The sequence below is a fragment of the Typopeltis vanoorti genome, chromosome 5 (genome assembly GCF_054136105.1).
Source record: "Typopeltis vanoorti isolate ZY-2024b chromosome 5, IOZ_Tvanoo_1.0, whole genome shotgun sequence".
Classification (NCBI taxonomy): domain Eukaryota; kingdom Metazoa; phylum Arthropoda; class Arachnida; order Uropygi; family Thelyphonidae; genus Typopeltis; species Typopeltis vanoorti.
Window position 1 is genome coordinate 125,238,438 of NC_143553.1, and position 24,209 is coordinate 125,262,646.

The 24,209-nt window shown below is 36.6% G+C and overlaps 1 protein-coding gene across 1 annotated transcript in view; it reads left to right on the forward strand.

Moving 5' to 3' along the window:
- SNRPG (small nuclear ribonucleoprotein G) overlaps window positions 1–24,209 on the forward strand; it is a 46,187-nt gene that overhangs the window by 13,742 nt on the left and 8,236 nt on the right. Inside the window, exons 2-3 of the mRNA XM_090392702.1 lie at window positions 2,399–2,421; window positions 20,717–20,841. Coding sequence (XP_090248828.1) covers window positions 2,399–2,421; window positions 20,717–20,841 — 148 coding nt within the window. The remainder of the gene's footprint in view (window positions 1–2,398; window positions 2,422–20,716; window positions 20,842–24,209) is intronic.

The following is a 24,209-nucleotide window of genomic DNA, read 5'->3' on the forward strand; positions in this document are numbered from 1 at the left end:
AGGAGAGAGTGAAAGCACAACTGTCACTGGTGTAAGAGGTGAGTTTTTTTTTTTTTTTCCCCTCTACATTTGGCCCACTCATAGTCAAACACCCATTAATGGTTGTTTTGCAAGTGTTGTGTATCAGTGTAGGCTGTGAATGAATTTTAATTTTTTTCCCAAGCCACCTAGTACACAATCGTTTTGGTTTTAGTTCACTATTTTTGCTGAGTGCTGCATGTTTTAACTCTACGATGTTTATTAATAATGTGCATTTTTAATAGTGTAAACAGGTTAACATTTGTAGTGTTTTATTCATTTTGTGTAGCTGTAAAATGGATGCATCTCCAAGAAAGTGTTCAAAAATATGTAATTTTTCTCAGTACACATCCATGACTCACAAATTGCCAAGTGTGGTGTTTTGGATACTGTTAATGTAATTTTAAAGAGGTTTAGGGAGATAAGTAAGTTTTTTCTCCTCACAGGAAAGGAAGATGTGAGTGAAAAACGAAAATTACACTTAAGATCAAATGTTTACTAGTTAGGAAATGCAGAATGAATCCAAGTTGTCTGCTGTAGACTTAAGTAGAGACTTGGAAGCTAGTGGGATTAATGTTTCTGACATGGCAGTCCATCAAAGATTGTTGGAAGCAGGGAGGACTGCCCACAGACCAAAAAAGGAAACAACTGTTGATGAAAGCTATGCAGAAAAAGAAGCTTCTGTGGGCAAAAGGGTACAAAGATTGGACTGTCGAGGTGGAAGAAGGTCATATTATCAGATGAGAACCATTTCTTTGTCCAAAGAGAGAGTAAGTACCATATGTTTGCAAATCAGCAGCTGAGATGACTTCTCCCAGATCTTCAAGCTCTTAGACACTCAGCTCACGGTTGTTTTATACATCACAGTCCAGGATCACTTGTGCCTGTTGATATGATGAAAAGTGACCAATACATAAAATATCCAGAAAGACAAAGAACTCATCTTCCAACAGGATCTTGTTCCATGCTACAGTTCAAAAAAAAAAAAAAAAGCGAGAGAGTTCCTCAAAAGTCCCAACATTCAGTGGCCAGGTAATTCTCCTAACATTAACCCAATAAAAAATTTGCTGGCCATAGTGGAAAAAGAGACTTAAAAAATTAAATTGTGATTGAGCCTCCATAGTTTTCAGTCATTATAGACGAAACCCTTTGGTCAGAAAGACCTGGGTTCGATTCCCTTCAGTGACGTGAGTAACCTTTATCTGGTCTCTTTTGATGAAAGGTGAGTTAGCTGGTCTCATATGGAGGTTGGAGGTTATTTTACCACCCAAAAACTCTGGTTTTTCCATTCCCCAGGACAGGCAAACCAGCCCCATACATACACATCGGGAGGCATAGGGCTAACCATCTTATCCTCGAGTTACGGTTGCAGTTACAAGAATACAACCTTGACACCTTAAAAGGTAGAAGAGGAAGGATAAGTTAATACGATCCATTATAAAAGTATGGTTTCGAGATGCAGAAATAAGAAAAATATGTTCTTTGTTGGTAGGTCCCATGCCTAAGGGAATTAATGAACTTATTAGGAACAGTCGAGCAGCTATAAATTATTGGGTGAAGTTGGAGTTTAATGTTTGTATTTATTTTCTTGTAAATTAAAATTTTTCTTTAAAATGTAAAGGTTTGGATTTTGTTTGCTGTTGTGCAATATACTGTTTCATTCACTGCCTTGGCACACTTCCTAGAAAACTGCAGCCTGTATATTGGGTGGGAATTATGAACAGGGTGAGGAGTGAAGGCCCTATTCAGGAAGAATGATTTGGATGCAACAAGGATCTGGAGGGGAGGGCATTCCACTAGAGATGAACCTTATATGATATTATTTTTTGAGTTACCGAGAGTAGCGATATAAATAGTGTATCTAGAAGCAGAACTGGTTAAGAAAAGATCCGTTGTTGGGTGAGTGGATTGGATTAATGGGTATTCTAAATGATAGGTGAACAATTTGCTAACAGCAAATATTTTTGCTTTACTTCCAGCTTGGTCCCAGCAACTGGTTACTTTTTTTTTTCATTTTCAGTGAAAGTGAAAAAAAAGAGCCAGTTGGAGTTGTGAACATTAAAATCACTAACAAAGACTACTGTTGTGGGGTAACAGGGAATCAACTTCTAGGGATAAGAATTCAAAGTCAGGATGATTTTAAGAATTGAAATATTTAACAATACCTCATATTAGATGTTAAATTCCATTCAGTTTAGTTGGACAAATAACCTAATAAATACTTATGCACTATTATGAATTGCACCAAAAAAAATTGATGATTAAATATCATTGTGTAAATTGCACTTTTGTTGAGAGAGAATGTAGAAATGTTATTCAATGTGAAGCATGCTGAAAATGATAGGCTAGTATGGTAATTTTTTGTTTGCTGTTTTTTCAGGTACATGGACAAGAAGATGTCCTGTAAGTATATACATATATTTATATTTATATATATACACTGTGTGTGTGCATGTAAGTATTTATTCCAAATATAATATTTAAATTCTGCAAAGATTCTCTTAATTTCTATGTATTATTTTATATCTATTTTTATTTTATGCGAATCCCACTCACAAAAGATTTATAATAATGCTTAATGGTATAAACCAGGGGTCGGCAACCTTTTCAGACTTGCGGGCCACATTCAGTTTTTATTTTGAATAATCGGGCCCCAAGCGTTTAATTAAGAAAAAATAGTCAGTGAAAAAAATACTTAAGTTATCAATCTTAAAAAACAGAAATATTTAAAGTACGAGATATGAAACTCAGTGAAAAATTATTATCACGTAAGAACAAAGTAATATAGTTTATACATTTTTAGTGGAACCTGTGGCATAGTAATTAAATAATAAAGTAACACGTGAAAACCACAGTGAAATCTTTAATTAGTAAAAAGACGGATATTTCTTACTAAAAATAATTGTACATCTTCAGTATCTGTAACAGTGATAGGAATGGAATACAGGCAAATGTATAGTGGATTATTACTTTCTACAAAGGATAAACTGTCTTTTCTATCTTTGGCTGGCGTTTACCAAATACCTTGCGAATGCGATGTCTCTTATTTTGGACAAACTGGCCGTTCTTTGGGGTTAAAAATAAAAGAACATCAATATTATATTGATTATAACAAACCTCTGAAGTGTGGTCTGGTGCAGCACAGTATTGACTCTACTCATAATGTCCAGTGGGATAAAGCAGTTCTCCTCCATAGATGCAGATTCAAATACGAATGCTTATTCAAAGAAAGTTGTGAAACTATCTTACACCGAACGAATTTAAATAGAAATGACTGTATGTCTCTCTCTCAAAGATCTGGGAGACTTATCTTATGTAAAAAAACCATTTATCTTAATAGATTAAATTTGTTATTTCTATTATTTCCTAGCATGTGGTGACAATTGTATTTTAATAGGTGATCCACCGAACGTTTGCCTATATTCTAATTCTATTACTGTTACAGACACTAAAGATGTACTATTATTTTTAGTAAGAAATATCTGTCTTTTTACTAATTAAAGATTTCACCGTGGTTTTTACGTGTTACTTTATTATTTAATAGTTTATGCATCACAATGTGTGTCTCCCTGCTTAATGTGACTTTTGTGATATTGTTTTCCCTTAGCCAAATTATCTATATCCACTTTATAACCTGAGCTGCAAATGTAGTCAGTCGAGAAGTAAATTTATTTTTTCTTAAACGCATGGCAGAAAATGCTTGTTCACAAATGTATGTGCTTCCAAATGCGACTATCATCTTCTTTGCGAAACTGATCAATCCTTCAAATTTTTTTGGTAGGCATCGATAAAATTTTTGGATATTTTCTTATGGAAATGTGTTCTTTAATTTTTCATTGTGTTGTAATTCCAAAACTTCCATCTGTAGTTGGTTTGGTACGTCATCAATGTCGACATTAAAAGGGTTCAAAAATAATCGCATTTCGATGCTATTTTTATGAAAATCCACAAATCATAATGACGTTTGATATTATATTCTTTCATAACAGCAACACTTTTATGACAAATAAGACCAAGGGGCTTACCCCCATTTTCAATAAACAAGTACTTACTGTTCCATTCATTATTAAACCTTCTTCTTTCATCTGCAATTTTACAATTTCTTGAACATATTTTTGAAATTATTTTTAACAAATATATATCCTCTGAAAATAATAGTTTGTGTTATTGAATCATATTGAAAGATGGGCCATGGAACGCTACTGCAAAAGTGCGCCAAAATCTTGCTAGTAGTTGCCTGTGTTATCCCCACTCATGATGACTCATATTGTTGACTCATGCCAAGTTGCACGGCGATATCACGAAGTATAGGTATAAAATTATTTTTAATTTATTATACATACATACATAGTTTATTCACAATATGATACAATGTGAAAAGGGAAAAGAGATTTATATTAAAAATTAAATATTGCAAATTATGGTCTTACAAGTTTCTCTATCTTGAGCTAACTAGTAGATGCCAGATGGAGTTTTGCAGTTCAGCCTACTGGTTGAACTGCAAAACCTCATCTTGTACAAACCATCTTCTGGTTTGTACAAGATGAGGGATTCTAAAAAGGGCAAGACTTCAGGATGTCTGAGTTGTAGCATTTTGACTATACTGACAAGTGGCTCTTGTCAGTATAATCAAATTTACTTAGCCAGATTTAGCACAGCAGAGTGACGCTGTCCATCCAGGTGTATCCAAGGATCAGTCTGAGACATGTAGTTCCAAAGGAGTTAATTAGATCTGTAGTTTTTTTAATAAATTTAGTTTAATCCTTTATCCAAGTGTAAGCAAACAAAGTTTGTGCCTGAAGTATCTTCAGGATTGAGGCAACTCGTGGTAAAGGTGGACCAGGCTCTCATCACTCCTTGTCTTAATGCAAAGCACATCTCCTTGCAGACATGTATAATGCTGTGCATTAATTAGTTAATTAATGCATATAAGGGAAGGGAAGGGCCACTACCCAGAGATAATTAAGGGAAGGGCCACTACCCAGACCGATTTCGACCTTTATTGAGGTCTCGTCAGTGGGAGCCAGACCCAGAAGACTGACGAGACCTCAATAAAGGTCAAAACCGGTCTGGGTAGTGGCCCTTCCCTTAATGCATAGCATTATACATGTCTGCAAGGAGATGTGCTTTGCATTATGGGAAATATTAAGACAAGGAGTGATGAGCTTGGTCCACCTTTACCACGAGTTGCCTCAGTCCTGAAGATACTTCAGGCGCAAACTTTGTTTGCTTACACTTGGATAAAGGATTAAACTAAATTTATTAAAGTCTAACCAAGTGGGAAAAAACTTCCAACATCTGTAGTTTTTTTTGGTGCTTATTGTTCAGGTTTGAGAACCATACAAGAAGATGGATCTACTGGTTGCATGGTATAATCTTGTTTTTGTCTTTAATGATACTAATGATTTCCAGATGGGGCAGAGATTGTTATGGAAGACTAGAGCCAGCTTTTTTCTTTTTCTGATATCATTTTCTGTATTGCTGATGTACGATCCCGATCCAAGGTATTGAAAGTCCTTTACTCTTTCTAAGAGTTTATTGTCGATATGTAGTGTAAAGTTTTCACAACCTATTGAGAATACTTTGGACTTTTGGATGTTGATCTGCAGACCAATAAGTTTAGCCTGTGCCTCTAGTAGCCTAAGATGTTTTTGTACATTTGTTGGTTCTGTATCAATAAGTACAACATCGTCAGCAAAGCTAAGGTCGGTTATTTGCATGGTGTGGGTGGATGTTTTAATGTTAAAACCATTATCTTCTGTGTTGATGGTTTGGAAGATGTAGTCCAAGCATATTAAAAATAAATAAGGTGCTAGTACATCACCTTGCAGGACTCCTGTTGTCACTGGAAATGATTCAGATGTTTCTGTTTTAAAGATTACTGTAGCATTGTAATCTTTATAAGGCACTGTGATTGCTTGTATGAGTTTTGAGGGTAGACCATAGAAGCTGAGTATTTTAAATATTGCTTCTCTATTAATAAAGTCGAAGGCTTTTTTGAACTATATAAAGGTTAAAATTAGCTGTGAAATGTACGCTTTGCGGAGTGTGGTCGGAGTGTGGTTAGATGATAATAAAGGATTGAATGTGTGTAGAAAATGTAGGGAGAATGCGGAATTGAAGTGTATTTCGGATCGTGAGTGTGATATTTTTGTCAACCTTCAGAATGAAGGAAACAGGGATATGACAGGAAACGGCAAGGTTGTACATGAAAATTGTGAGAGTGTGAATGATAGTATAAATGGTTTCTCAGAGAACAAAAAAGATGAGATAGATGCATTGAGTGAGATTGCATTGTTGAATAGTGCGATAGAAAGAGCAAAACAGCAGCTACAGTGCATGAACAAAAGTAGACTGAATGAACCAACCAATAATAGAAGGTATGACAGGAAAAATAGACGTATGAATGTGAACATGAACAAAATGAAGGATAAAGTGCTGTATGGAGACTCGTTATTACGAGGTGTGTTAGTAGAGGATTTGACAAAATCGTACCAACCTGGTGCGACCATAAAGGACGTAACTGCGTCTATTAGAGAGCAAAAGGAAAGGGTGAAAGAAATGATTGTTGTGGCAGGTACGAATGATTTGAAAGGAGATAAAATGGAAATGATAGAAGACCTGAATGAATTGTTTGAGGTAGCAAAAGAAAAGAGTGAGAGAGTTAGAATGATTAGTCTTTTGCCACGGTATGACAGTGAAATGTTTAAAAGGAGGGCTATAATTGCAAATGACTTTATGCGTGGGTTATGTATGACGAGTGGTGTGGAATTTGTAGATGTGTGGAGTGAGTTTGATGGGCGAAAGGATCTATATAAGATGGATGGCTTGCATTTGAATGGTTACGGTGTAAGAAGACTTGAGAAAGTGTTGCTGAATGTAGTGGATGTGCAAATTCAGGGAAACTAGATTTGGGGGGGGGGGGGTAGAGATACAGTCCTTATAGAGGCAGTTGAATGTAAGAATGAATATAATATGCCAGAGCAAAAAAGGACAACAAATCTGAGTGGGATAGTTAATATAAGGCGTCAAGGTATGGTTGGGGCTAATGGGGGTCTTAAATACATTCCTAATTAGTTCCTAATACACTAATACTAGGAGTATTAGGAACAAGAAGGAAGAGTTTTTGGCCATGGTTGGCACTTCCAGACCACAGGTTATAGGTATTAGTGAAACATGGCTGACTGTAGATGATATAACTAGTGGGATTGAATGTGATGGGTATAGTGTGTTCAGGAATGACAGAGAGAATAAAATGGGGGGAGGAGTATTGTTGATGATAGCTGATGAGCTCCATCCAAGGAGAATAGAAGTTGAATTGCAGGATAGAGAAAAGAGCACATTTGAGGCCATTTGGTGTGAGATTGTGGCTAGCAGAACTAAATATACAATTGGGTGCTGCTATAGACCAGGTGATGGAAAAGATGGTGGTGACAGTATGCACAAGCAAATAGAAGAAATGGGTGGAAGGAGGGTGATTATTATGGGAGATTTCAACTATAGTCGCATTGATTGGAGTGAGGAGAGGACACACGGGAGGAAGGAACTGGATTTTATGCGGTTATTAAGGGATAACTATCTGCGACAGCATGTAATGGAAAATACTAGGGGTCAGAGAGTGCTTGACCTAGTAATTACATCTGAGGATTTGGCTGTAACAAATATGACCACATTGCCACCAATCGGTGAGAGTGATCATAGGGTCTTAACTTGGGAGGTGGCTAAAGGTGTAGAATTTTCAATTAAGACAGGGTACATGTGGAATTATCGGGCTGGAAAGTATGACAAGCTTAGGAGTTTGATTGGTTCAGTGCCATGGCATGTACAACTGCAAGGACTAGAAGTTGATAGTGCATGGGAGGTAGTTAAGAAGTGCTTGCATGAAGCAATGGCTGACTGTATACCTAGAGTCCGAATAATAAATCAAGTAGGGGTTAAATGGATGAATAACACCATTAAGCTTGAGCTGCAAAAAAAGAAACAACTATGGAGGGAATTTAAGGAGAAGGGTGACCGGCAGGCACATGAACGGTATAAAGCACAGGCCAGAAGGGTGACGAGTGTGGTAAGAAAAGCAAAAAAGGATTACGAAAGAACATTGGCCATGCAGGCTAAAGAGAATCCTAAACAGTTTTTTAGATATGTAGCAAGTAAAAGGAAAAATGTACATGGCAGATTGATTTTAAAGAATGCTGATGGTAGGGAGGTAACTGAATCAGTTGAGATAGTTGAGTTACTGAGTGAGCACTTTGCAAAAGTATATCATCCAGGTGGTGACATTGCAGAAACGAATAAACCAGTAGATTATACGGGAATTGTGGTTAATGAAGTGGAGGTGAGTAGTCTATTGCATAACCTCAATGTCAATACATCTGTGGGATTGGATGGTATACCAGCTCGTGTTGTACGAGAAGCAGCTAAAGAATTGTCAGTACCCTTGACCATTTTGTTTAATTTGAGTCTCGGGTCTGGGTTAGTCCCGAGTGGGTGGAAAGAGGGGAAAATAGTTCCACTGCATAAAGGTGGTTCCAAGACTGCTGTAGTAAATTACCGACCGATTAGCATATCAGGAATCGTTGTCAAGGTCTTAGAGAAAATAGTCAAGAGGAAAATACAAGATTGGATAGAAGAAAACGGGATACTGTATCGGGGACAGCATGGTTTTGTGAAGGGTAGGTCATGCCTCAGTAACTTGCTCACGTATTATAACACAGTGACGGCTGAACTGGATAATGGTAATGGGTTTACGGTGATTCTACTGGACCTTGCCAAGGCCTTTGACAGGATTCCACATGGAATTCTAATCAGTAAATTGCAGCATATGGGAATGGACATAGGGTTGGTGAGATGGATAGGAGGGTGGTTGACGGAGAGATATCAGAGAGTGGTTTACTCAGGAGTAGAGTGCACAAGACGGCCTGTGACTAGTGGTGTGCCACAAGGATCTGTTCTTGGACCACTGCTGTTTAATTTGTTCATAAATGATGATATAGGAAATGATCTGAGAGGAACAGTTCATTTGTTTGCAGATGATGCGAAGTTGGGTAGGGCAATAGTGAATGCAGATGACGTAAAAATTTTGCAGGATGATTTGGATAGATTGGAGGTCTGGGCTAAGGAGAATGGATGTCAGTTTAATGTGGCAAAATGTAATGTTATGCATTTTGGGGTGAAAAGATTGGCGGCAGTTTACTGCATTGGTGGAACCGTGCTCCAGGAAATTGATGAGGCACGAGATTTAGGAGTGTTGGTAGATAAGGAATTGAAATTTAGGGGACACATTGCAAAAGTGACCAAAACAGCTCATCAAATCACTTGGTTGCTGAAGAATACGATGACAAGCTGAGACAAGCAGGTTATTGTTCCTCTGTATCGAGCCTTGATAAGACCCCATCTAGACTACTGTGCTCAGATTTGGTCACCTAGGTTTCTTCTTGATGGGGAGGAGGTGGAGAGGATCCAGAGGCGAGTGACCAAGATGATAGCAGGTCTGTGGAATGAACCGTATGAGAACAGGTTGAGGATTTGTGGGTTGCAAAAATTGGTTGATAGGCAGAGGAGGGGAGATATGATTGAGACATTCAAATTACTGAAGGGTTTCTATAAAATTAATTCAGAAGATATTTTTGAGAACAGGGCTGGTTGTGGGAGGACTAGGGGACATCCATGGAAACTGGGCAAAAGTGTGGTTAGTAAAGGTGTTAGATCTGGGTTCTTTACTTTTAGAGTAGTGAATGAGTGGAATGCGCTCCCTGAGTCTGTGGTGGATGCTGTGACAGTGAATGAGTTTAAGGCGAGGTATGATAGATACTGTATGAATGTCAAATAGTTGTGATGAATATGATTTGGGGCCTCCCTCGATGAGTCCAATGACTCCCTGGAGTTGCCCGTAATAATAGTAATAATAAAATGAATAGTAAGTTTTTATCACGTGAACCTTCTATGATTCTTCTGATGCAATGTATCTGTTCTGTTGTACATCATTTTTTTAGAAATCCAGCTTGGCTTTTCTGAAAAGTGGTGTTAAGTAAGATTCTATTCTATTGAGTATCATCCTATTGTAGATTTTAACTGTGGTTGATATTCATGTTATAAAATGTATTATTTAAATAATTAAACATACGGGCCACATGCCATGTAAGTATGGTCAACCATTTATGGGCTGCCAAAAATGCATGTTTGGGCCTCTGCTTACCAACTCCTGGTATAAACAACACCAAGAGGGATAAAATACATTTACTAAACTCGCTAATATATTGCTGGTTTTCTACCCAGCATCATCAGAACACGATTATTATGCTCTGATGCTGGTTAGAAAACCAGCAAAATATTAGCGAGTTTAGTAAATGTATTTTTTCCTTTTGATGTTGTTTATACCATTAAGCATTATTATGAATAATGAATGGTGCCTAAGCATTTCTTTAAGTATCACATCGCAACAGATTGTAGCTCCATTGTACATTTCTACTGCAATGGACTAAGGGTTAGATAATCAAATACCCTTTTTTATGAGAGACCAAACATGGATTTTTTTATTTTTTCCTCAGGCCATTTCAGGCTTTTGGTAACAGACTAATTGTCTCACACTAGATAATGAAATTCATCTTCCTAAAAACATGTACAAGAATGTTGTGCCTAAAGCAGCTGTGTGTATCATATTTGCACTCTTAGAAAATACTGTTTATTAATAATTACCGTATTTGCTGGCTATGAGACGCACTTTTTTTCTTTGAAAATAGATCTGAAAAACAGGGTGTGTCTTGTACATCGATACTCAGTTTTTTATTACTTTCATTTCTGGAAATTTTCTCTGTTCCGAGTTACACGATTTCTTTATTGCTTTCTTGCGGTCTGTGAGAGCATTCCAGTTACGTAAAGCAGTGTTTCTCAAACTTCAGCCATCCGCGTTCATATGATTGGTACAGTATTAACAAAAGATTGTGCTACTAAATGACAAAGACAAGCCGACAGTTGAGTTGAAATGCTCATTCTCTTCAACCGAATTCCTTATGTATTATCTGAAACACATTCACTATATATTTCTTCGTTTTAACACGTTCACTCAAACAAAACCATATGTTGCACCGGCAATATATGGTTTTGCTTGAGTCATACAGCATTTTCTGTGGGAGGGGGACATGCGATTCATTAGTTAGTGCTCGTTTTTATCCCACACTGTTTGTTGAGAAACATTACACAGCCTGCAGATGTCTCTGTACCTTATTCAGTGATACAATAGGAACACATTTTTGGAAATTATGGAGACAACTACCGTGTTTGAATAAAAACTTTAGTTTAATTATATTACTAAAATTTTACAATTCGACCTTTATGTCAAGGTCATCTTCTGGAGCGTACAAATATACACAAGAAACAAGCTATACTACAATCATACTGGTTCGTTAAAGACACTAACCGCTACCACAATTGTTGGCCTGACCTCTGGTGAAAAAAAAAAAAAAAATTATACATGAACACTAGAGTCCTATTATTTGTGTTGTCTACTATATACATATTAACATCATTCCAGCCATTTGGAGTGGAATGGTTTCTAATATTAGCGGGTTGGCTAGAGTCCTGACTTATATTGAATCTTTCATATTAGGTTGGCTGAATGTGTGCCATCCAGCTCCTTGGAATTTTCATACTATCTTTATTGTTGATATTTGGGTGGTTTATCAGGATTTCGCAGGATTCTTTAAATTTTCTTTCGTACCATGTTTTTGTGTGGTGTAAGGAGCAGGTGCTTTTCCAGTTGATTTGGTGTAAGGTGTTAAGTGCATGGTCTGAGAGGCCTGCTTCACCATAATGGTTATATTTAATGTGTCTAATGTGTTCTTTCTTGCGTATAGGGATTGTCCGTCCTGTTTCACCAATGTACAGTAAGTTACAGGTGCAGTGGATGCAATAGACTCCACGATGTGCTAATGGGAGGAGAGGATCCTTAGAGGAGCTGAATATGGTTTTAAGTTTAGTGGGTGGTTTAAAGGTGGCATTGAGGTTATAATGTTGTAGGATTCTGTTGATTTTTTCCGATAACCCTTTAATGTATGGAATGGCTATGGTTTTACTGTAATCTAGATTCGTTTTTGTTGTGGTTTTATAGAGTATTTTATTGACAGTATTTTTGTTATAGCCATTGTTTATGAATGTGTCACTAATGATTTTTAGTTCTTGTTTCAGGGCTTGCTGGTTAGAGCAAATAGTTGTGGCTCTGTTTTAAGGGTGTTTATGACTCCATATTTTTGTGCTGGGTGGTGGTATGAATTTGCATGTATGTATTGGCCCGTGTGTGTCGGTTTTCATTAGGATTTTTCAGCATTTTGTTAAATTGAGAGAGCGGATTCTCTGTCTTTCTGCTTATGTTAAATGACAGCAGAAAGACACAATTTTTTTTTTTTTTTTTTTTAAATCCAGAAACTGCTCTTGAGACCATACATGGAATTTTTTCAAGCCACTTCAGGCCTCCAGTAATGGGTAGTGGTCTCATATTGTACTGGTAATATTATCTCATGTGTATTAGTATACATCAACTTTGGAATCTTGGTTTAAAAAATTGTCAAAAATAATATATAACTTAAACATCTCAATATTATTAAGAGAGACTTCCAGGAAGTCAAGCACTCCAAGTTCATTTCAGCATTTGCAATTATCTTTTGAATTGTATCTGCAATCTTTGCTACATGAACCCTGAACTTCAACTTCCTATCTACTAACACTACAAGATCCTTAGCGTGATCAGTTTCTTCTTCTAGCATAATGCCAAAATTATAATATGACATTGGATCTAATCATGCCAAGGTTGGACTTGACATTTACTGACATTGAACTCACATCCATTTTCCCATTCCCACAATTCCAGCCTACTCAAATCATTTTGCAAGTACTGCATATCAGCTGAATTCCTGATTATCCTACCCCTTCCCAATGTCATTGATGTATGGATTAAATAACAGTGACCAAGGACTGATCCCTGTGATTACAAGATTTAAAGTAAAAATTATTTTAAAAAGTTATTTTAAATCTTGCAGGATCACATCTCTCTCTCTCTCTCTCTCTCCCCCCCATATACCACAATTTATTATATGTCAGTCAGCCATCCTCTTATTCATGCTAATATTTTATAATCCATCCCATATTTTCCTGTTTATGCAAGTCTTCCATGCTGTATTCTCTTAAAAGCCTTAGCAAAATCCAAATATATCATAATGCATCCATTACCCTTGTCTAGCTCATTGGTAACATTATATGAGCAAGTTGCTAATACATGACCTTCCCTTAGTAAACCCATGCTCTTCATTGCAAAGTAAAGATTCTCTGTCAACTCATTCGAATATGAGCCCTAACCAACTTTTCCAAAATATTCACCACCACTCCTGAGATACTAATTGGTCGGTCTTTGCACCACCATTGTGCAATGGAATTACTATACATTCTTTCCACTCCTGCAAAAAAAATGCATGGACTTCCGTTGTCAAGTTTTTTTTTTTTTTTTTTTCGGTGTTTCAGTAGAATTCTTTGTGGCTATCTTTAACTTATAGAGAGTTCTCACACTTTCTGTACATATTTTTATAAGAGACATCATCCTTATTCATGTGGTATTCCTTTCACATCATCTTTTTCTTAAGAATCTCTTGCTTGATAAGATTACACATCCATTTAACTCCTACCTATTTATTTTTTGAACTCTCAGGACTCATTCTGCTATCACATTTAAATAGTTTTTAAATGCTTCCCATGCACTGTCGATATTCCTCCCATCCAGCAACTGATACCATTGTACTGAACTCAGTATAATCGGTATAATCCTCAGTTGGTCATAATTTCCCGCTTTGTAGTTCAGCATGTAACCTTTTTGGAACTTCCCAAGTGAGTAACATGCTCACTATCAACAAGTGGGGGCAGAATAGTTAAGTCTTTAACTGAAACACCCTTTGACACTATAATCAGATCTAATACTCTTTGACCTCCAGTTCCTTTTGTTACATGCTGCTTGATGAAGTTGTCTTGCATTAGCTGCAAGAAATTCAGTTTTATTCTTCTGTTGAGATTTTACTGCTACTCAGTCAGTGTTTGGATAATTAAAGTCCGTCATTCTTCTTATTATTATACCTGATCCACCAGATCTGTAACAACACCCCACTATGTATTTGATTTTGTTAGATTGAACCACACGAAAAGGGAGTGTCTGAAAGAATTGTGAGAATTTTTCCCCATTTTGACTTTCAAGTTTCTTTCTGTTCAGTTTGGAAATCCTTCCTAGACTCTGAAAGATAAATATCTTCCACTTTCTCATCCTGGAGTTTATAGAATTCTGGTCATTCTGCTCAGATTCATTTAGAAGCATACTATTCTATTTAACGATTCTGATGCCCGTCTATTATTTATCCACCAGGCATAGAATTGATTAAAATAAAATTGAAGTTTTATACTCTTTTTTTTTTTTTTTATTTGAAAGACTAGATGAAAAAGTTGTGAAGCCTATATTCATAGACTGAGTCTTAACAAGAATGACTACCTTAAAACTTTTCTGGTTTTGAGAAGTCATCCTAAGCAATACTTCATATTCCTGTGTCTTATTTATTATTTTTAAATTTATATCTTTAAATTCTAATAATTATAGATATATCTTCCTGCAGTTAATATTATACATTGTCACACATTTAGATTTCACGTGTTATTCTAACATGTTGCATTTCATATGTATGCATTGACAATTACTGCAAGATGTAGTTAAAGTTTGTGTATTAAAAATGTTTTCTTTATGGGGGGGGGGTCATTATTCCATAGTTAATCTTATTATTATTATTGTCTTCTGCTTACGTGTTTTTTTTTTTTAAATATAGTGGTATTTACATATTTTAATAACTAATGAATCCAAAAATTTCCTTCGTGTTCATTTTATTGGCAGTTTTCTTTGGCCACATCGCCTTTTCCACCTAAACCAATTTTTGGATATGAATATTTGCCTCATGGTTACTTTTGACTAAACGTCAGCATGCATGCCTGCCAGGTCATTTTTTTTAAACAATTTAAATTTAAATAATTCAAATTCCAGTTCAAATAATTTAAACAGAATACTAACTATTGTTAATCCAGTCTTCTGTATCCCAAATTACTAGACTTAGTTAATATTGCAGTCTTTCCTCCTGCATTTTAGAGATTGATTTTTTTTTATAATCAAATTCAAGGAGCCTTGGTGATTTTAGGGAAATAAAACATCTTTTGTGTTTCCATTTGTTAAGTATGTATTTTATGACTGTAAATCAATGTGTGCTCATAGGCCAGTTTGCCTGTTCTGAGGGGTGAAAAAACCTGAGTTTCCAGGTGAACCACCACCACCTCCGTATGAGACCGGCTAACTCACCTGTAGTCGAAAGAGACCAGATAAAGGTTCCTCATGTTCTGGACAAGAATTGAACCCAGGTCTTTCTGATCAAAGACTTTGTCTATACTGACTGAGCTATAGATATGCTATGATAAAATATGGATGAAAACAAAAATATTATTTGTTGTCAAGATAATATACTTTCTAACCAAGTGCTGTAACAAACCATGTATTGTAACTATTTCAAATCCAGATATAGTAATAATATGGTGATGTTATTGTATGTACTTATATGTATCTTAGAAATAACTTGCCATTGGGATAGAGTTTTTGTGATTTAACCTTAAGTGTTATAGACCTGTGATACCTTATTACCATAGCTGTGGCTAAGGCTTATTATTTTTGTATATATATATTTTATATTTGTTATTTATTTTCTTTACATAATCTAAAAACAACACCCAGAGTTACTCAAGGATACTGAGTCACTTTGACATTGCTGACAGTGGTTACAGCATTTACATAATCTGGAAACTTGCTCTAGAAACAGACCGTGTAATTTTTCAAGCTTTCAAGCCATTTCAGGCTACCAGTAAGTGAGATAGTCTCACAATCTCCCAGCTGGTCACAAAATCCTTGCTCATGGCAGAATTTGCCCCTGCAGCCTGTTGATTGGAGAGTGGCTATGTTCAACCAGTCAAGAACCAAGGCTCAACACTTCAGCAAATTCAGAGCGACTCAGTATACTAGAGTAACTGGGTTGTTGTTGGGAATTATGGCTAAAACAACTTTGGCTATGTGTTTCTGGGAGAAAAATCCTGCTACCTCTGTATGAGACTAGCTAATTCATCTTGCTCTTTCAGATGATTCATTGCATTCCTAGTTGGGATTTGAACCCAGGTCTTTCCAACCAATGATTAAACAAGATAGGGTCATGAAAATTCTTAATTACTCTTGCAGTAATTAAGGTTGTCTTTCTTGGTAGAACTCACTCATGGGGTGTTATTTTTATGACTGGATTTTAACAATCATATGATATAAATAATCACAAACTAATCCATATTTCTGGAGAAAATCAAATCCCAGAATAACTTACACTGATTGGTTCAAAATTTTTGGTCTATAACTTTAAGCTCATTTTTAATGGTCTCTCGCTCCCCCCCCCCCTCCCACATATTCATGCCTCAATAATTGGGACAGTGGTCTTACACTGGGGTTAATGTAAAATTCATCTCCCACATAAAGATAGTCACAAATATCCATGCTTATGGCAGGATTCAAACCCATGACCTCTGATTAGTGCAGATACTATCTACTGAACCAATCAGGCCAGCAGTTTACTTTCATCTTTAACATTCATTAGTAATGAATGCCTCTACTTAACAGTGCTTAGTCCATATAATTAACAATACTCATTACATCAAATATTATGCTACCAATATGCTTTAGTGTCACACAAAGTACCCAAATTTGGGAAACATTTATCAGAAGAACTTCAGCCCAAAGGCCAAGAACTACCAATATAGCCCACCAGGGAGCACCATCAGGACTTTAGGAAAACATTAGCTTCCTAGCTTCGGTTCTCATTTGCTGTTATGTAGTACTTGTGTGCACTTGTCTTTGTAATAAGTTCCCAAGAAGATGGCAACGTGACGTTTGCCAAAATATCGGAAAGTATATATTAAAGTTTATTTAATTTATATTTCTAGCATACGCTGTCAATTCCTTAATTATTAGTTATCATATATGCTGATCGTTCGGTAATTTGCAACAGTGGTCTTAGATCCTCCTTTATGCAGTGGAACTATTTTCCCCTCTTTCCACACCTTTGGGACTAAACCAGAACTGAGACTAAGATTAAACAATATGGTCAAGAGCACTGATAATTCTTTAGCTGCTTCACGTAAGACCCGTGCAGGTATACCATCCAATCCCACAGATGTATTCACATTAAGGTTGGTTCTGTAATAGACTGTTCACCTCCATTTCATTCATCACAATTCCCATATAAACTGATTCCTTCGTTCTTTCAGTGTCATCACCTAAATGATATACTCTTGCAAAGTGCTCACTCAGTAATTCCACTATATCGACTGATTCAGTGACCTCCTTACCATCGGCATTCCTTAAAATTATTCTGCTGTGTACAGTTTTTTGCTTGCAGCATATTTAAAGAACTGTTTGGGATTCTCTTTAGCTTGCATAGCTAGTTTCCTTTCATAATCTGCTTTTGCTTTTCTTACCACACTCGTTACCCTTCTGGCCTGCGCTTTATACCGTTCATGTGCCTGCAGGTCATCTTTCTCTTTAAATTCCCTCCACGGTTGTTTCTTTTTTTGCAGCTCAAGCTTAATGGTGTTATTCATCCATTTAACCCCTACTTGTTTTACTATTCGGATATACAATAGATATACAATCAGCCATAACCTCCTGTAAATGCACCTTGACCACTTCCCATGCTCTATCGACATCCAGCCCTTGCAGTTTTACATGCCATGGCACTGAACCAAGCAATCTCCTAAGCTTGTCATACTTGCCAGCATGGTAATTCCACATATACCCTGTCTTAATCGAAGATTCCACACCTTTAGCCACCTGCCAGGTCAAGACCTTATGATCACTCTCACCAATAGGTGGCAACATGGTCATATTCATTACAGCCAAATTCTCAGGTGTTATTACCAGGTCAAGCACTCTCAAATCCCTAGTATTTTCTATTACATGCTGTCTCAGATAATTATCCCTTAATAATTGAATAAAATCCAGTTCTTTCCTCACATGTGTCTTCTCTTCCTTCCAATCAATGTTACCTAGTTGAAATCCCCCATAATAATTACCTTCCTTCCACTCATTTGATCAATTTGTTTATGCATACTATCTCCACCATCTATTCCATCACCTGGTCTATAGCAGCACCCAACTGTATATTTTGTTCTGCTAGTCACAATCTCACACCAAATAGCCTCAAATGTGCTCTTTTCACTATCCTGCAATACTACTTCAATTTTCCTTGGCTGCAGTTCATCAGCTATCATCAATAATACCCCCCCCCCATTTTATTCTCTCTGTCCCTCCTAAACACGCTATAACCTACACATTCTATCCCGCTAACTATATTATCAGCCATGTTTCACTAATGCCAATAACCTGTGGCTTGGAAGAGCTAACCAAGGCTGAAAATTCTTCCTTCTTGTTCCTAATACTCCTGGCATTAGTATACATGAAATGCAGAGGTCCCTTTGTCCCACCCCTATCTTGATGCATTATTCTAACTATCCCATTACGATTACTTGTCTTTAGTACTGGCTCGGGTACATTATATACATTCTTACACTAACTGTCTCACTGATGTTTGTATATCCACTCCCCCCCCCCCCCCTCCTTGGTAGTTCTAGTTTCCCTGGTTCTGCACAACCATTTTCACTTCATTCAGTAACACTTTTTCCAGTCTCCACATGCCAAATCCATTCAAATGCAGGCTATCCATCTTGTATAAATCCTTTCGCCCATCAAACTCATTCCACACGTCCACAAATTCCACACCATCTGCATAACCTGTGCATAGTCATTTGCGATTATGGCCCTCCTCTCTGTTGTACCACGGCAATAGACTTGCCATCCTAACTCTGTCACTCTTTTCTTTCGCTACCTTTAACAATACTTTCAAGTCCCCTCTCATAAAAAATTTGTCTCCTTTCAATTCATTCGTACCCGCCACAACTATCAATTCTTTCACCCTCTGTTTTTGCGCTTTAATACTCTCACTTACATCCTTAAATTTTGCACCCGGTAAGTACGATTTAGTTAAACTCTCATCTATCACATCTCTCAATAACGAGTCACTGTACAAAACTCTTTCCTTCATTCCTGAAACTCTCCCACTCTTACGCTTATTTTTCCTTTCAAACACTTGCTTATTTCTGTTAGCCGAAGCACTCTGGAAAGAGTTTTGCGGGTGCTCTAACTGAATATTAGTCTTACATTTCATAAACTCATATCCAAGAGAAAAGGATGGCACATGCCCTAATAATATCATGCTGCATGGAACATGCTCTAAATGGCTGTGTAACCTTTAATTTTCATAAACATATCCTATTATTTAAACTTTTTCAAATTTGTTGGTGTTAATTTTATTTTTTGACCTTTTTATCTTGCCTCTTTAAATCAAGGCTGATATCTCCCCTGTGTATCCAACCATGCAAGTTCATTTTCTCTCAGTGCACTTAACTGTCTGCACAAAGCGAACAAGCTGGCAGTAGCTTAGTTTTATTATCTTACCTTGCAATTATTGTCAGTAATGACAAGATTGCACTTGAAATTTTTAACTGACCTTCACATCTTCTCATCTACTGGTTCTTAAAGTTATAGTCTAAAAAATTATATTAAAACATTCACATAATTAAATTGAAATAGGTGTTTGTGTAAAATGCTAAAGAACTCTGGGAAATGTAAGTATGCCCATGCAACATTTCTATTTGCATCGAAATCTGTTATTTATGTTTGTATATTAGGATGCACTTACTAAAACGAAGACATCAGAGTTTGTTATATTTGAAAATATTATGGTAAATAATTTATACTTTATATACTCTGAGGAAATCAGAACTTGAAACTAAAATTCAAGAAATGTGACCATCCTAATTTTGATCCCAACTTGTCAGATCTAATGAGAGAGACAAAAAATGAACTTATTTCATTCACTTTGTTATTAAAGGATAGTTAGATGAATGATGGTTCATAACATATTTTTTTCTTGGATGTTGTCATCTTTATAACTGTTATATCCATATGTTTGTTCGGTAATATGAATTAGTAAACAGACCGAAAAAAGAATACCTGCAGAAACTTTTCTCATGGATAGTAGGGATCATGCTTAGTTTTATAATTGTATGTTTTATCTGTGATGGCATTCTGGATATAAAAACTTTCTGATCTGCAGCAGGCCAGTTGGGAAGTTTAATGCTGAATTTGATAATTGTGTAAATTAAACTTGCCAAGGAATTATATTCTTGTTTAATCTTTTATCCACAAGTAAGCAAACAAAGTTTGCATATGAAGAATCTTGATGACTACGCTGCTTGTATATAGAAGCTGATGATTACATCAATTCCCCATAATGCAAAACACATCCTTTTGGACATGTGTAATGCTATGCATTATGGGAAGGGTCACTACCCAGAGCCCTTTTTTGACCTTTATTGAGATCACAAGGTTAGCCTAGTTGAGAATATTTCAAGCAGAAGCTTTGCTTACATTTGAATGAAGGATCTAACAAGAATATAATTTCTTGGCAAGTTTAATTTAATTTGTAACCAAGTGAAAAAAAACTTTCCACGGATAATAGTTTTCTCAATTTTCATCTTTCTTTAGTAAAGTTGAATGGAGGAAGGCATGTTACTGGCATTTTAAGAGGCTTTGACCCCTTCATGAACTTGGTAATTGATGAAGCTGTTGAAGAAACCAAAGGAGGAGAAAAGCACAATATTGGAATGGTGGTAAGTAAATAGCATATTTGAAAATAATGCGTAAAAAATAAAATCCTTTGTGATGACATTTCATTTTACAAAATCTGCATTCATCCCCAAAAATAATGCAAAGCTTAAATTTATCAGAATTAATTTGTAATTAACATCAATCACTGAGTTGTATAAAGTTTAATTATGAGAGACCAGTAAGTCCCCTTCACAGTAGTACTTTTCAGAAGTGAGTTAATGATAAAATAACTTGTAATGAAAATTATTTATTATCATAAAAGTTTTTACTCCCATTTCATCTTATCTTTAAGATGAAATCATGTTGGAGGCTTTATGGAATGTATACAGCATTCAGAAAGGATTAACATAGGTTTAATACTTCCTATACTTTGTCCTAGTCACTAGGACATCTTTGGGGATTACAAAAACAACTAATGTAACATGAACACAAATATCATACAATACTAAGCCAGCCACGTGGGTGACACTACAGTCCTATCTAGTAGGTGGAGTGCCCTCTAAGGGCAGTGGTAGGTGGCTGGAATGTAAGGTGGGACCTCTGGTGATGAGTGTTTCCCAAATCTTCGGAAGTTTAATACAACTGTATTAAGATTTGGTTGGTTTTTGAGAGCTGCTGCTGCTTCTAAGAAAAGTCTCTCTTTCTTGAATTTGCTGTGGTGGAGCATGGTGGTTTTCTTCCAAGAGACCCTGTGGGTGGTGTCCAAGACATGGTTAGCCAAGCCCGAGTGACCATAGTTGTGTTTACAGATGTAAGACTTGTGTTCCTCCAGGCAGATGGATGCTGATCTGCCTGTCTGTCCAAAGTACGCCAGCTTACAGGAACAGGGTACTTTGTAAACTCCAGGCAGAGAGAGAGGAGGGAACTGATCTTTAGTAGAATGGATAAGAGTAGCAAATTTGCGGTGGGGCTTATATGCTGTGTGTAGGTTGTACTTTTTTAGAATCTTGGCTATTTTTTCAGATGTGCCACGGATGTAGGGTATGGTGATGGCATTTTTAAACTCTTGTTGAAGAGAAGGACGGGGAATGGTGGAGGAACTGATTATTTTTTTGATACTGTGATCGCTGTAGCCATTGGAGAGGAAAGTGCTGTGTGTGGTTAAGCTCAGTAGTGAGGGCAGTTCCACTGGAACAAAGATTGTGGGCTCTCTTGGTAAGAGTTTTAATAATGCCATATTGTTGAGAGGGGTGGTGGTGGGAAAGTTTGTGAATGTATCTGCCTGTGTGTGTGTGGGTTTTCTGTGTAAAGTGAAGGCAAGTGTACCATTAGGCAGGCAACTAAGGTGTCTAGGAAGGATAAACAATTGTTCTTTTCCATAGTAAACTGGATTCTTGGATGTAGGCTGTTGAGATGACTGAGGAAGGAGTCTAACGTGTCTGGGCCATGAGTCCAAATAGAGAACACATCATCTACATATCTTAGCCAGATAGAATTATTGAAACTCTTACCAAGAGAGCCCACAATCTTTGTTCCAGTGGAACTGCCCTCACTATTGAGCTTAACCACATACCCAGCACTTTCCTCTCCAATGGCTACAGCGATCACAGTATCAAAAAAAAATCAGTTCCTCCCCCATTCCCCGTCCTTCTCTTCAACAGGAGTTTAAAAATGCCATCACCATACCCTACATCCATGGCATTTCCGAAAAAATAGCCAAGATTCTAAAAAAGTACAACCTACACATAGCATATAAGCCCCACCGCAAATTTGTTACCCTTATCCGTTCTACTAAAGATCAGCTCCCTCCTCTCTCTCTCTGCCTGGAGTTTACTACCCTGTTCCTGTAAGCTGGTGTACTTTGGACAGACAGGCAGATCAGCATCCATCTGCCTGGTGGAACACAAGTCTTACATCTGTAAACACAACTATGGTCACTCGGGCTTGGCTAACCATGTCTTGGACACCACCCACAGGGTCTCTTGGAAGAAAACCACCATGCTCCACCACAGCAAATTCAAGAAAGAGAGACTATTCTTAGAAGCAGCAGCAGCTCTCAGAAATCAACCAAATCTTAATAAATACGGTTGTATTAAGCTTCCGAAGATTTGGGAAACACTCATCACCAGAGGTCCCACCTTACATTCCAGGCCACCTACAACTTCCCTTAGAGGGCGCTCCACCTAGATAGGACTGTAGTGTCACCCACGTGGCTAGGCTTAGTATTGTATGATATTTGTGTTCATGTTACATTAGTTGTTTTTGTAATCCCCAAAGATGTCCTAGTGACTAGGACGAAATATAGGAAGTATTAAACCTATGTTAATCCTTTCTGAGTGCTGTATACATTCCATTAAGCCTCCAACATGATGCCCTCACAGCACTTAAGCCTCTACACACCTATAACAGAATTCAACAGTTCAGCATCATTCATTGATTCAGTAGGCAGCAATAGCAGTCAGTACTAAAATCCAAATAACTGTTTGAAAAATGCCCTCATCTTTCTGTGGTGCACTACAGGAAATTATAATCTTGTTAAGTTATGAAAAATAGATTTTTTTTGGTATAAAATAAGTCTTCCAAGCCACACACACAAGATTGGTGTAGTTTAACCCTTGATATAAGACAGATATGAATATTCATAAATACTTTCCTTTCTCAAACACATCATATGTGCAAACAAAATAAAGATTTGCTGTAGCAGTAAATTTTTGTAAGCATATTTCATAAATATGCAAGTTATTATGAGAATATTTAGATTTCTTCCAGCTATTCTTGTTTTCTTTCCTAATTGGTTTTACCAGGCAAACCTCTGATAATTATTTTATTTTCTTTCATTACAAATTGATCATGAAACTGCTGACACTGCAGTTTTAAAAACTGCTGATGTTCAAGATAATGGAAATTTTTGCTTTGGAAAAGTAGTTACATGTTTGTGCATTTTAATACTTGAGTTTGGGGGATTCGTAGTAAAAGAACAATAACTCTCAATTTAAGAGCATTTTATAATTTAAAATATACCATCATTGAACCCCTTTGAGAAAGAAAGAGAGAGAGAGAGACCATTTCTTTCAACAAAAAAAAAAAAGATGCAACATATTTTTAGCTTTTCTTTATGAAGTACACTTGTCACTACATAGTCGTTTGCTATACTGCTGATATGCATAGATCCTAGTTATCATTGATTATTCTTTGAACAAGCTTAATTTGGTAAAAAAATATAAAAAAAAAGGAAAAAAATCAGTAGGAAGTTAATTGTTGTGTAGCTCTATCATAGTATCCTAATACATTCCTTGAGAGTATACTTTTAGAAATTACAATATATTATGTAGGGAATTTATGTTCATAGTAGTTACATATAGAAATTCCTCAATGAAGTTTTAATTATAGGGGGAGAGTGCAGTACAGTACAAGATATTTTGACCAAATA